We start from the raw sequence: 14,793 nt of genomic DNA, 5'->3' as shown, positions 1-14,793 counted from the left end.
AGTTGGTAGTTACACGCACCACGCTTGATCAAACTAAACGAGTGCCAATAGCATCACGCGTGGGGCGCCGGTCAATTGCATCATTTTCAAAATCATTGAATGTCCAAATCATGGAAAATAATAAATATTAAATATCACACAACAGAAACACTGCCTAAGCCTAGTGATGTATCAAGTAAATATATCTGTTCAGTATCTGTATCTTTTCTGAAACGTCCAGTTTTTAAGTAACGCTACCTGAGGACTAGACGCTGATGTGTGCATTTTCTAGCCATTGTTTTACAGGCACATCATTGTAAGGGGGCGGTACAGTGGTGTCTGCTGCTAAGGTAAGTTCCCGCCCAATGGGTGGATCTAGTCTACGGGCGAACGCACTGTATCCACCTGCCAGTGCGTCTCCCCCTTCAGTAGCCTTCAGAGCTGCGGTGTGTTGCGCCGCAAGATTCAACTTTACCAACTCCTCCATTTCAAGGAATAACATTAACCCTCTCTACAAGAACTACGAATTGGGATTGTACGCAATTGAAGGAGACAAATGTAGAGAACAGGAGACAAACATTCCAATCTTAGCTTGATTACCAAGTTGATTTGGATCCTATAGCTTTGTTGCGAGGGAATCGTCCAGGATCTCGGCCGCTTCATTCGCACACTGAGGACAGAGGAGAATTGAATATAGGATTTCGTTGAATGCCTTTAAATGACTCGTACTGAAAGAAACACAATTTCTCCCCGGCAATAATAACCAGGTACGCACAAATATATAGACCCTACTGTATAGGCTTCTTAATTAATATGTAATGTTTTGTGCAAAGGCTAATTTTTCTTAATTATTGATTTTATTACTAAGAGATCACTGTCCATGCACAATACAGTAGTTATTCAGTCGAGCAATTGGTGATTAAGGCCTATTGTCTCTTTACGTCTATTGGTATTTACAGTCAATTTACTTTCAGTCCACTTAAGAATGTATGTGTGCTTTGTGTAACCCACGTTTTTTTCTGGTATATATATATTTTTAGAACTAGCCTATTACTATACACACGCTTTTATTATTTTTGCATAGTGGCTGCAGGAGGAAAAATAAGGTTTAATTCCCCGTAGGCTACTGATTGCCATTGGCCATATTAAACCGTTTTGCTTCTCTTGAGGATTCCAGTGCATTTCAAACTGCTGTGGGAACACTTGCAAGGTCTGTTCAGTTACTTTTCATAAGTGTCACAAGAAGCCGAAATTATATCTCTTTAGTTTCTTTTTTGCAACAACTGGCGTATAAACCTATTTGTTGCTGGTTTAAACCTTAAGTTTCTGACAGTGAATTTTCTATTTTTATTGTCAGGTTATAACACAACGATTTCGGATCTTTATCTTTGAGTTAAAGGCATATTCATTTTCTATTGCACATACTTTTAACGTTATTCCGGTTCATTATAACCATCCCATTCCCAAAGGTATAAGGAATGTGTAGGTTAACAATAACAATGTCTTATAATATTAAGTCCAGTCACGCTTTAGTTTGGCTAGATGGTAGGCCTTCAATTTGGAATTTTACACTAGAGGTTTATCCTACCTGGAGGGTTGAGGCTTTCATTCGGAACTTGATCCTAAATCCCGTGGCAGCTTTTAACCCTGGTTTACGATCTGAACAGTGCCATGCATGAGAGATTAGATGGCTAAAGAAGACCTTGAAGTAGGCTTTATGGGCTCCAAAACCCATAAAACAAACACAACAGTCCCATTATCTATACTAATATAGTGTTTTGTTGAATACGCCTATCATTGTCATAAGGCAGTTAAGGATAATTTTCTATTATAAATGACGTCCGTCATTAACGTCAATGTCAGCCAGCGTTCAATGTATATGTATTCAACAACATGCACTACTCATTCATCGGTCATTAAAGAAGCGCTTTGATCGTTTCTTTTGTAAAAGGGTCGTAATAATATAAGACAGCATTGTGCAGTTAACGGGCGTCTCGGGTGTAATGAATGGAGCCGAAGGATTCGAAGTTGTTTAGGGGAGACCCATGTGAATGAACGCGTAGCATCGGCCGCGCCCCTGCAATTCCACTTGGAGTTCTGTAAAGCCTACTCAACCTGCACGGGCATATTACTAGCCGGGATCGACAGGAGCCTGATTCAGCCTGCAGGCATTCCTCTTCAACAACACTTCTGACGCAGAAAGTTGGCATTTTGATGATATATACCCTTAAGTGAATGCATCAACATTGTGTTGTGGTAGTTTTGTTACTTGCCTTAGTATCTGTCTGGTGCTAAATGACAGATAGTTGCCTGTTTCAAAACTGTTTCAAATACAGCAGTTAATGGTAGGTGCACTATGATTCAGGTGTACATGCCAAGCTGATCATCCTGTTTCTCTCCTCAGGTACCTGGACTCCCTCTCCTCCTCTGTGTCTGGAAGAGGAGGGACCATGCTGTGGGACAAACTATGGTTGCTGTCCACCTTGCTGGCTTTGTCTGCCGAAACACTGCCCATGCCGCCCAACGAGCCCCTCTCGGCCCCTCGTGTTTTCCTGTCCTTTAAAGGTGAGACAGACCCACGCTCCCGGATATGTTGCATAAATATTCAATGGTTCTCTGTGACTCTGGATAGAATTCTTCTGTGCGTGATCTGTTGAGGTTGTGCTGTGGGCTTTATTGTCTCATCCTATAGCTTTTGCTTTGCTCCTGGTGAAATGTAGATTAAGGGGACTATGGGCAGGCATACACTTGGATTGGCACAGCATGGTGTCAGTCACAGATTTTCTCTCACAGGATAATCTGCCGAGAGAAATTGGTTGAGAGAGATTAGCAGAGAGGTGAAGCACTGTTTGTGTTCACGGTTCAGGGCCAAAGAGCACCATTAAACAAACGGACTGACTGACAACCTTCCGTCTGGCCTTTGTCTGCCAGTGGCTCCCCTCTGAAATGTAGTTGGATCTAACCATTGTCCAGGCACACCTCCCGACACCCCAGCGTATTATGAATGATGTTCAATGCCACACGAGGCCCTGTCTGTGTGGTGACCTGAACAGTCAGATTGATCCTTGATGGTGATGCTTTGTCATTCCCCTTGTTGGCCTTATTATGATGGGGTTGCCAGGCCAATCACTAGATGAACCCTGGCATTGAGCCCAATGTAGAGGAGGCCTCGCAAAGCCTCCAGTTGAGTTGAAATCCACATTAAATCTGATAGGAGTTGGAGGAGATTCTGTACTTTTTGGTTGTTTTGTCTGTTAGTTATGTTGGACAACATTTGTTACCTCCTCTCAGACCCAATCTTTTTCTCTCTGACTATCTGATACTGTCTCGCTGACTCTCTCTAATCCTCCTTACTTATCTGTTAGTTTCATTCTCTAATCAAGTTTGTTTTCACAACCCAGTGGTTTCTCAGTTTCACAGTTGCACTACTGCAAATTGGTAATTTCTTTCAAATATCCTTTAAATTAGTTCCTTTTTTGTCTTTGATTGGTTTTTGAGAGACCTATATGCTTGACAGAGCAATTCCACTTTGTTGGCGACTACAGCTGAACATGAGCAGCACATTTTCCAATCGTATTATTGTGGCCCATGCTGAGGGGAATAGCTTTTAAATGTGCCCCTATTGATTGCCTTATAGACCTTGCTGAGCCTAATAATTATCTACACATTTTACAAAGCATATCCAAGGGGGACAAGATTCATTGGACTTTTCCGGGAAGTGGGGGTTGACAGAACTGTAACAAGTGTGCAGTATCTAACCTCTCAGAAATGCAGCTCTAATCTCCTTCTAGTCTCCCAATGGTTTTTAATAAGCTTTTCAGTTTTGATGCTCCAAGCTCTACTCCACGCCTTGCAACCAATGGTTCCTGCATGCATAGACTGGCAATCCCTTTCTAACTGAGCAGGTATGCATTGTGGACTGCTGCCAGAATGTAGATCCTAACTTGAGGCATTAGAGAGGTTAAAACCACTAGTGTGGTCTAATGGTCCAACCATATTATTTTTTTCTGGTTAGTGGTCTATTGGCAGACAGTGAGCAGTTTTCTTTTATATGTAAAGCCTCTCACACTTATTTGGACTGTGGCGATATAGAAGCACAAGCACCGACATGACATTTCCATAAAAGACAGATGCATGGTGTAAATAATTTGAGTAACAGGTCGGGTTAATTGAAAGACTGCATTGCCATCATTGGATGAGGACTTGAGTGCTTGTAGATTTGAGGTACATGGAGACAATGTCCATCAGTCAACTACCAGGTAACCTGAGCTTCAGACCATCTCGTAGAGACAATGTCTATCAGTCAACTATCAGGGAATCTGAGCTTCAGACAGTCTCGTAGAGACAATGTCCATCAGTCAACTCTCAGGTAACCTGAGCTTCAGACCATCTCGTAGAGACAATGTCCATCAGTCAACTCTCAGGGAACCTGAGCTTCAGACCATCTCGTAGAGACAATGTCTATCAGTCAACTATCAGGGAATCTGAGCTTCAGACAGTCTCGTAGAGACAATGTCTATCAGTCAACTATCAGGGAATCTGAGCTTCAGACAGTCTCGTAGAGACAATGTCCATCAGTCAACTCTCAGGGAACCTGAGCTTCAGACCATCTCATAGAGACAATGTCCATCAGTCAACTCTCAGGGAACCTGAGCTTCAGACCATCTCGTAGAGACAATGTCTATCAGTCAACTATCAGGGAACCTGAACTTCAGACCATCTCGTAGAGACAATGTCAATCAGTCAACTATCAGGGAACCTGAGCTTCAGACCATTTCATAGAGGCAATGTCCATCAGTCAACTCTCAGGGAACCTGAGCTTCAGACCATCTCGTAGAGACCTTGACCTGCCAGACATACACATTTAATTTATATTAGAGGTATTTTACAGTTATCGACGGCACACTTGTTGAATCCAAATTCCGTTCATGTTAGTTCATGTTGCCATTAATAACTGTATTTTGTCACAGTTCAAAATGTAGGTTTCACATGGCCAAATGATTTTGTTAAATCTCTTATCTTCTGTCGTATTTTTTTTTCTTCCTGAGCGGAGAGAGAAAATCTGCTGCCTGGGTGAAAGCTTTTAGGATTTACATGCTAAACGATGCCCCGGAGGGGAGAGACATGCCACACGCTAGCCAACACATATCTTCATTGTGACATGACAGCTGATTCAAAGCTTTTTGGGTTAGACAAGACACAAAGAAAAATGCTCCAGGTATTTGTTGCTCATGAGCTATAAACGGACATCTGTCATGTTGTATCATTTACAGTTATTCATATGATATTGTCATTTAAGCATTGAGTTCATCCTCAGTTTTCTTGATTAAAATGAATAACAAGTCTCAGATCAGCTGCTGTACATAGTAACGCCCTATCTGACTTGTGACAGCAGAAATGTCCCCTATTCGTCAGCAGTGTATATTACATTTTGAATGTATCTTCTAATCTATGGTTACATTGAACTAGGGGTTACCCCTTTTGGCACTGAGCTCTATTATAAAGGTCCAATAAAGTGTTGGTTGCATAGCCGAAAGTGAGGTCTATGAAGCAGCCAGTGAGCCACTGAAGACAGGCCATTCAGTCTAAGTTATCACCCATGATAAGGGAACAGCAAAAAGCAACTTAGAATGAAGGAATGCACACAAGTCTCCCATACTGCTTTAGCAGTAAAACCTGAATTTGAGCAGCAGAAAAAAGACTGTACAAACAGATAGGCATTTGCGACATTTTACTGCACCTTGTGCAAACGTTGAATCACTGTTGGGGGACAAAATGCTCCCATTTACAGTCCCACATGCAGCAACACACATGCTCACATTCTGTAAACGTTTGAGACCTTTTCCAAGGGCTCATTGTGGGGTGGTTAGCCAACAGGTGTTACAGTAAGTTTATAAAGATAAAGATGGGGCTTAGGTCTTTGCTGAACAGAGAGTGTTTACAGATATCCTTTAGAACCGTCATGTAGACGTTGCCTGGCTTTCTCTGGTTTTCGTTTGGGTGTTTTCCACTGGGAACGGCGGACATTTCAGATAAATTAGGTGGAACACCATTGTGCCTCTTCATTTTTGAAGCGTATTCATTGCCATGACCTTTTTTTTTTCATCCTCCGTGGGAAAACCTCCTATATTTATCCTCAAACAAGCTGTATAATCACGGTTCTATTTCAGGGTGCGGAGCTCCTCGTAGGTCATGACCCCTAAAAACAGGAGCCGGTCACACTTGGTCTTAACTACCTTAACTGCCTCAGCACCCAGTGAAAATGGATCGTATTATCTAGTAATAGCTTGTTACGATAATCTTCAGTCACATTCGAAAGTGATTAAAGTAGGGTTTTTTGAATGTGGTTCAGGGTGAAACACCTGGAAACAGACTTGGTGGTGAACGAGGGAGTAAATAATGATGGACATAGTAAAGGGATACTTTGGGATTTTTGCAAGGAAGCCCTATAACTACCTCCTTATAGTCACATTAATCAATGGACTGCATTTTTCTGTATCTGCAGGACGTTTGAGAGAGGTTTATGCGCAATTGCTATTTAGTGTTAGCACATTGACCGAAGCATATTCTAAGTTCCAGCACGCTAGCTTATAGCATAGACTTCCAGTGGACTAAACATCTTGTCATTGCGCTGACGCTAGTTAGCATTGGCTCAGAACTACCTATGACTTCCTTCATAATGGATACAGAGACCACTCAATAAATTAGACATAGTCTGCCACAACGCCGTCTGCTTTGTCACCAGTATCCAATACAACACTCATCATTGTGATCTTAACACTGCTGTTATATGTAAGTATTACCTCAAATGGTGATCTATGCACCTTATCCGTCTGTAAATACTGTATGTATCACCTCATTTAGTGTAAATGAATTAATGAAATTATTATTATCTTTTTACTTTTGTTTTACTTTGCAATTGTTTTACTTTTGCCACATTGTCATTGTTAATGACAACTAGTCATCCATTGTCTTATTGGAATAAAAAAAAGATGAAATAAAAAAAGTATTTGGCTTCATCTGACTGTGGAAGTAGAAAAAGAGCTTTATTCCTGAAAGTATCCCTTTAAATAAGACCACAGCAGGACAGTCATGTAACTGCTTTAGTTCTCATACAGAACCTCAAGGTTATTTCAACTTCCTCACACTCTTCATCTTTCACTGTGACAATGCAAGGGTTAAATGATTATTGCAGTAGCACAAAGAACTCAGTGTTAGCTAACCTTTCCTGTCATATCTCTCGGGGCATAATACATTCACAGTTCACACAGAGATCTGTTCTGAATATATCTCTGCCTCTATTTTTTTTTTTTAAATGAAGCCATTGCTCATAGCGAACTTCACTTAGCCTTGGCTCAGTGTCTCCCCGTCTCTGTGATTACAATAGCCCAGATTTCTCAGACTGGAGAAGAAGACGTGGGCGGACGTGCCCTTCTAAGGCTGGTGAGAGAGGAAAGTCTGCTCATGGTTAAATGCCTTGGCTGAGGTGTTTCCTAAGCCTTCCACCTGCCTGTGGTTAGTTAGTCTACGGCTGAGACGCACGCTGACGTGTCTACTGAGATGAAGAGCATCACGTCTGACTGACAGCCGGCCTTAGGCTAAGCTCTTCGCCCCACTGTCAGCCTCTGAAACAGAGAGCGACTGGGGCACAGGGTGGGTGGACAGAGGGCGAGATATCGACAGTGAGAGGGAGATGGTCGGCCAAGAAAAAAACACTTGAGAGTGAAAGGGTCGGAGGTTGCAGTCAGCTCTCTGTAATGGAAACAACAGTTGGAATGTGTCTGTGCGTGCACGTGCGAAGTCTGTGCATGCGAGAGTAAGAGTAAGATGCCCATCCCAGGCTGGCAGAGTTTATCTCCCTTCATCTCTCCCAGGCTCCTAGGTTTCAATTATTTGGGTCAATTTCGACACTGGAGCCACAGTTAAGTGCCCACAGCCTAGGTCGTACCAGAAAAGAGGCCTTGAGCGATCAATGAGCCGATGAAAGCTTATCCGCGCCCTACCTGGCCGACAGAGACAGCCCAGACACAGGCTCACTACTGTGCCAAGCCTTCCCTAGTCTTCTTTTCCCAGGCAGGACAAAACATGCCCCGACCCCCAGGACACGGTTACCAGTGTAACCATCCCCACGATACCTGAAACCAGAACCACTTCAGAATCTCCGACTTGTTTTCCTCTGCCAATCATTTAGGATTGCTTCAACAACCAGCGCCTCTGCCTTTCTAAACAAAGGTTTAGAAAACGTTTAGCTTCGCAAAGGTGTAACAGTCACCAGAGGAATGAGTGTCTGGCTCCCGGGTTAGGTCGGCTGATCACGGACGCGCGCACGGTAAGTTTTCGTTGCGGGTTGCTTATCAAGCTCGTTTGATTAGCCGGTCTTGAAGTTGATTGTGGTTTCACATGGGCTGGTGCTAGCATGACCGAAACTGAAAGACCACGCCCAGACCCAACAGAATACCTAAAATATCCGAAAGATCTGCGTACTTTCCTGACTGTCTATGTGTGCCTGGGCCCGAACCTCCACGACACGGAGACCCCTCGGCCAACTGGCACAGAGATCCCAGGCTGTTAAGCAAGGCTGCTACAGTGTGTAAAATCAGGCTTCGTAAGAGGCAGCGGACATGGCTCCTACGTCTGCCCTCTTACCCTGCACATCTGCCACCTCTCCGTGTCATATTTAATCCACGCCCCCCCCCCCCCCCCCCCCCGCCCTGCTCAGCCAGCTGTTTGTGTACACAGCTCTCAGAAGAGAGACACATGGCGCTGTCCAGAATAGCCCATTTTATAAAACACGCCAGCGTGTGCCGTTAGAAATTGTGCTGTTTTGGTGTTTAACCCACGCGTTACATGTGCATTACACATCAGTGACGGTCAGCTCCCATTGGTTCTGGGTCTTTTTTGTCTCTGGACTTTGACTAACAAGGCTTCAGCAGAAGTGTATGTGCGGTGGCTGTGACACGCAAGCCTGCGGCAAACGCTGTTACCTCCGTGTCGCTCTCCAGATGCACCCTGCATCCCAGCAACCTCTGCTCTGCTGTCAAACTGTGATTATTCAAGGAGGAAAAACAGGAGGTGACAGCTACGGCTCTATATATAGTGTCTCTCCTGTCTCAGCTCCTCTGTATATATATCTTCTGTTCTCCTCCTCCTTCTCTTCTTGCTGGTTGGTGAGTGGTTGGCAGCGGGTGGGAGGGAGGGGATTACCTAGTGCACCGCCCACAGCGGGGGCAACCCGTTTTGACACGTGCCGGAGGGGAACGGGGACTGACCAGACATTCAGAAGGGGGGGCACAGTAACTTGTATCATAGTAACTGGTATCACAGTAACTAGTATCACAGTAACTGGTATCACAGTAACTAGTATCACAGTAACTAGTATCACAGTAACTAGTATCACAGTAACTAGTATCACAGTAACCAGTATCATGAGCCTGGTGAGAAATGGACTGCATCCTCTCTTCTTTCTTGCATTCTTATGTGAGCACTGTTGTGTAGAGATGAATCTTACTGCTTGTACATTTGTACCATACAGCTATGCACCCCTGCTTCTGCCCCATGCACAATGATGTCACGGTCTTCAGATGAAAGACTCAAATTTCAAGACTATTCTTCTCAATCAAAGGGTAGAGGGAGAGCAAATGAAAAGCTGATGCTGTTTACACCAGAATGGGCAGAATATTTCGTGTTAGCAGGCAATGGTGGCGAGACAGAGCCCATGACCGAGTCCTTACCCACACTGCACTCTGTCTCCAGTTCTAAAGGCACACCATCCCAATGTAATCACTCTGTGTTTTTATTATTCTCAATCTGTGGCTTTTGGATAATCAGGCATTATAATCAGAGTTTGAGCAATTCCCATGTACAGGGAAAGACAGATTGGCTCATCTCAGGAATCAACTTGTAAGTCTGACTAACGTAAGCCGGCCTATAGAAAGACTGCAGAGAGGGCCGGGCACTGAGGTAGCATGACACAGGGACAGAAGGACAGACAGAGAGAAACAGATGTGGCATGACACAGGGACAGAAGGACAGACAGAGAGAAACAGATGTGGCATGGCACAAGGACAGAAGGACAGACAGAGAGAAACAGATGTGGCATGACACAGGGACAGAAGGACAGACAGAGAGAAACAGATGTGGCATGACACAGGGACAGAAGGACAGACAGAGAGAAACAGATGTGGCATGACACAGGGACAGAAGGACAGACAGAGAGAAACAGATGTGGCATGGCACAAGGACAGAAGGACAGACAGAGAGAAACAGATGTGGCATGGCACAAGGACAGAAGGACAGACAGAGAGAAACAGATGTGGCATGACACAGGGACAGAAGGACAGACAGAGAGAAACAGATGTGGCATGACACAGGGACAGAAGGACAGACAGAGAGAAACAGATCTGGCATGACACAGGGACAGAAGGACAGACAGAGAGAAACAGATCTGGCATGACACAGGGACAGCAAATTTGACAGACAGAGAGACTGAAGAACAGACCGACAGATATATTAAGAGATACAGAAATACGGACAAAAAGAAATACAGACAAAAAAAAGACAGAAAAACTGAAATGCAGACAGGCAGAAAGACAGAAAAACAGAAACACAGACAAACAGAAATGCAGACAGTCATAAAGGCAGACAGAAAAGCACTCAAGTGGCATGACACAGTGACAGAATGACAGACAAAAATACAGAGGAGACCGAAAGACAGATGAGCCAGAAAGACATATGTTATGGACAGACAGAATGAGAGACGAGATAGGCAGACAGAGAGTGAAGTTGAGATGTAGAGGCAGACAGACAAACATGACAGGCAGACAGACTGAGACACATGACAGGAGGACAGACTGAGACACATGACAGGAGGACAAACTGAGAGACATGAAGGCAGACAGCCTGAGACACATGACAGGCAGACAGACTGAGAGACATAACAGGCAGACAGACAGAGAGATTTGACAGGCAGACAGACTGAGAGACACATGACCAGCAGACAGATAGAGAGACATGACAGGCAGACAGATAGAGAGACATGACAGGCAGACAGATAGAGAGACTTCACAGGCGGACAGACTGAGAGACATGACAGGCAGACAGACTGAGAGACATGACCAGCAGACAGATAGAGAGACATGACAGGCAGACAGATAGAGAGACATGACAGGCAGACAGATAGAGAGACATGACAGGCAGACAGATAGAGAGACATGACAGGCAGACAGATAGAGAGACTTGACAGGCAGACAGACTGAGAGGTTGAGATGGAGAGACAGACCAGAGGACTTCAGGTGCAGAGCGTTTTGTCAGTGTATTCCAGTCCACAGTCTCCTGTTCTCCTTGTTCTCACGGTCAGTCTTCCTTCACTGGCCTTTAATAAGTCTCCAACAGCATCCCCTTTTACCATTCAACAGGTTTCCTTTACTTTTTTTATCACAGAAGCGTAACATAAGCAAAACGAAGAAAACTGTAAACAACGAGATCAGCTGGTTTCATCGTTTTCTTCGTTTTAAGTGTTCCCGAACGAATATAATGCTTTTTCCAAATGGCAATATTAACTGTAGATCATAGTGTTCTTCACATTGGGGTCACTTTGGCATGCTTGATAAACGTCCCTTCTCTTTGGCTCTCTCTACTGTCACCCAGCAGGGATGAGAGACTGACGCACTCTAATGGATTTGTCTCTGTGTGCGCGTATGGGTACGTACACGTGTGTTCAGGTCTCTTGGTATCTACTGCAGCCTTTTATCCCTTTTTATCCCGATCTAAATGTGACAGACAGGATAAAAATAGGCTTTAGCCTTGATACTAGATGCAGCAATGTTGTCGTCTCGTTTTCCTAGGCCCTTCAACACAGAGCCAGGGAGTGCTGAGCATTTTGATATCTGCCCTGCCCATTAAATACATGGAAGCCTAGTGTAGAGTTTGGCTACAGAATAAACCTCAGGTTGTAATACTCAGAGGCTACAGAATAAACCTCAGGTTGTGATACTGAAAGGCTGTTGAATAAACGTCATCTTGTGATACACAGAGGCTGTAGAATAAACCTCAGCGTGTGATACAGAGAGGCTGTAGAATAAACCTCAGCTCCTGATACTGACAGTAGAATAAACCTCAGCTTCTGATACTGACAGACTGTAGAATAAACCTCAGCTCCTGATACTGACAGTCTGTAGAATAAACCTCAGCTCCTGATACTGACAGTAGAATAAACCTCAGCTTCTGATACTGACAGACTGTAGAATAAACCTCAGCTCCTAATACTGACAGTCTGTAGAATAAACCTCAGCTCCTGATAGTGACAGTCTGTAGAATAAACCTCAGCTCCTGATACTGACAGTCTGTAGAATAAACCTCAGCTTCTGATACTGACAGTCTGTAGAATAAACCTCAGCTCCTGATACTAACAGTCTGTAGAATAAACCTCAGCTCCTGATACTGACAGTCTGTAGAATTAACCTCAGCTCCTGATACTGACAGTCTGTAGAATAAACCTCAGCTTCAGATACTGACAGTCTGTAGAATAAACCTCAGCTTCTGATACTGACAGTCTGTAGAATAAACCTTAGCTTCTGATACTGACAGTCTGTAGAATAAACCTCAGCTCCTGATACTAACAGTCTGTAGAATAAACCTCAGCTCCTGATACTGACAGACTGTAGAATAAACCTCAGCTCCTGTTACTGACAAACTGTAGAATAAACCTCAGCTCCTGATACTGACAGACTGTAGAATAAACCTCAGCTTCTGATACTGACAGTCTGTAGAATAAACCTCAGCCCCTGATACTGACAGTCTGTAGAATAAACCTCAGCTCCTGGTACAGACAGTCTGTAGAATTAACCTCAGCTCCTGATACTGACAGTCTGTAGAATTAACCTCAGCTTCTGATACTGACAGTTTGTAGAATTAACCTCAGCTCATGATACTGACGGTCTGTAGAATAAACCTCAGCTTCTGATACTGACAGTCTGTAGAATAAACCTCAGCTTCTGATACTGACAGTCTGTAGAATAAACCTCAGCTCCTGATACTAACAGTCTGTTGAATAAACCTCAGCTCCTGATACTGACAGTTTGTAGAATTAACCTCAGCTCCTGATACTGACAGTCTGTAGAATAAACCTCAGCTTCTGATACTGACAGTCTGTAGAATAAACCTCAGCTTCTGATACTGACAGTCTGTAGAATAAACCTCAGCTTCTGATACTGACAGTCTGTAGAATAAACCTCAGCTCCTGATACTAACAGTCTGTAGAATAAACCTCAGCTCCTGATACAGAAAAACTGTAGAATAAACCTCAGCTCCTGTTACTGACAGTCTGTAGAATAAACCTCAGCTTCTGATACTGACAGACTGTAGAATAAACCTCAGCTCCTGATACTGACAGACTGTAGAATAAACCTCAGCTCCTGATACTGACAGACTGTAGAATAAACCTCAGCTCCTGATACTGACAGACTGTAGAATAAACCTCAGCTCCTGATACTGACAGACTGTAGAATAAACCTCAGCTCCTGATACTGACAGACTGGGGCTGTAAGGGGAGTCGTTGCGGTTGAAAAGCACAGAGATGATAATGGATTTTTCAAGAAGTGTTTCTCTTAAGATTCAAAGTGACAGAGAAGGAGATGGCGGAGGATGAGCGTTTGAATATTTATCTTCTCAAGTACGTGTGTGTGTGTCTGTGTGTGTGTGTGTGTCTGTATGTGTGTCTGTGTGTGTGTGTGTGTCTGTGTGTGTCTGTGTGTGTGTGTCAGTGTGTCTGTTTGTGTGTGTGTGTGTGTGTGTCTGTGTGTCAGTGTGTGTGTGTGTGTGTGCTCACTCAGCTCTTGTTTTGTTCATCAGGAGGACAAAGAGAAATGGAGCCACATGTGTCTGGAAGAAGGAACAGGGACCCTGTTTTGAGGTGGAGAGTGACAGTGATAGTACTTGGTTGCCATGGCAGCGTTGCAGTTACTACCTGTCACCCCTACTCAAAAACAAACCAAACTGAGTTCAGATGACTCTGTCTCTCTCCCCCTCACTCTCCCCATTACTCTCCCTCCATCCATCTCCGTCCCTCTCTCCCTCTATCTGTCTGTCTGTCTCTCCCTCTGTCTGTCTGTCTGTCTCTCCCTCTGTCTGTCTGTCTGTCTGTCTCTTCCTCTGTCTGTCTGTCTCTCCCTCTATCTGTCTGTCTGTCTCTCCCTCTGTCTGTTTGTCTGTCCCTCTTTCTCTGAAGAAACGAAAGGAATTCAATCTCTGATCTCCGATTTTGTGTCTGAAGTGTGAATTGAATATGGATAAAGAGCGATGGGAACACAGTAGAATGTGGGACCCTCTTTGTGTGTGTGTGTGGGGGGGGGGGGGGGGGGGGGGGGGGTTAGCATTCAGTGCTTGACCCCAGGGCACAAATTATGGGATGGTGGCTGATCAGGGTCAAGGTGCCTCTCTCTCGCCCTCCTGGCCCTGTTTATCTAGCCAGGCATCATTTATTACCATCTGTCTGTCAGGATAAGTTCCAGTCAGTGTTATGCTGCAGCTGAAGCATGGCTATCGCAATTACATGACAGACAGACAGGCAGACAGACTGACAGGCAGACAGACAGACAGGATTTGGACAGACACTTGGCATACAGAGGACACGGGCCATCTCGCTAGAGACACTGGTTATGTGTGAACTAGCTAAATGGCTAGCTTACTGATAGCTTGCGACAGACCAGGTGTCATGTAGCCTAATATCTAAGTGATCAGTTTTTTTTTTCTTTACCAAAAGGCAAGAAAGCTAGCTACAACTTTCTAGATACTTCAGAGAACACTGATTATGTACAT

At 44.1% G+C, this 14,793-nt stretch overlaps 1 protein-coding gene across 4 annotated transcripts in view; it reads left to right on the top strand.

Moving 5' to 3' along the window:
* The first annotated feature begins 402 nt into the window (after nucleotides 1-402).
* Nucleotides 403-14,793, top strand: part of sema3fa (sema domain, immunoglobulin domain (Ig), short basic domain, secreted, (semaphorin) 3Fa) — a 56,557-nt gene continuing 42,166 nt past the window's right edge. For all 4 annotated transcript variants that reach the window (XM_010896112.5, XM_010896111.5, XM_010896110.5 and 1 more), the window contains exons 1-2: nucleotides 403-746; nucleotides 2,384-2,544. In XM_010896112.5, the coding sequence (XP_010894414.1) occupies nucleotides 2,430-2,544 (115 nt within the window). In that variant the 5' untranslated portion in view covers nucleotides 403-746; nucleotides 2,384-2,429. The remainder of the gene's footprint in view (nucleotides 747-2,383; nucleotides 2,545-14,793) is intronic.

Source organism: Esox lucius, chromosome 17 (assembly GCF_011004845.1).
Source record: "Esox lucius isolate fEsoLuc1 chromosome 17, fEsoLuc1.pri, whole genome shotgun sequence".
In the NCBI taxonomy this organism is placed as follows: domain Eukaryota; kingdom Metazoa; phylum Chordata; class Actinopteri; order Esociformes; family Esocidae; genus Esox; species Esox lucius.
This window is presented reverse-complemented; position numbering and strand designations above follow the sequence as displayed.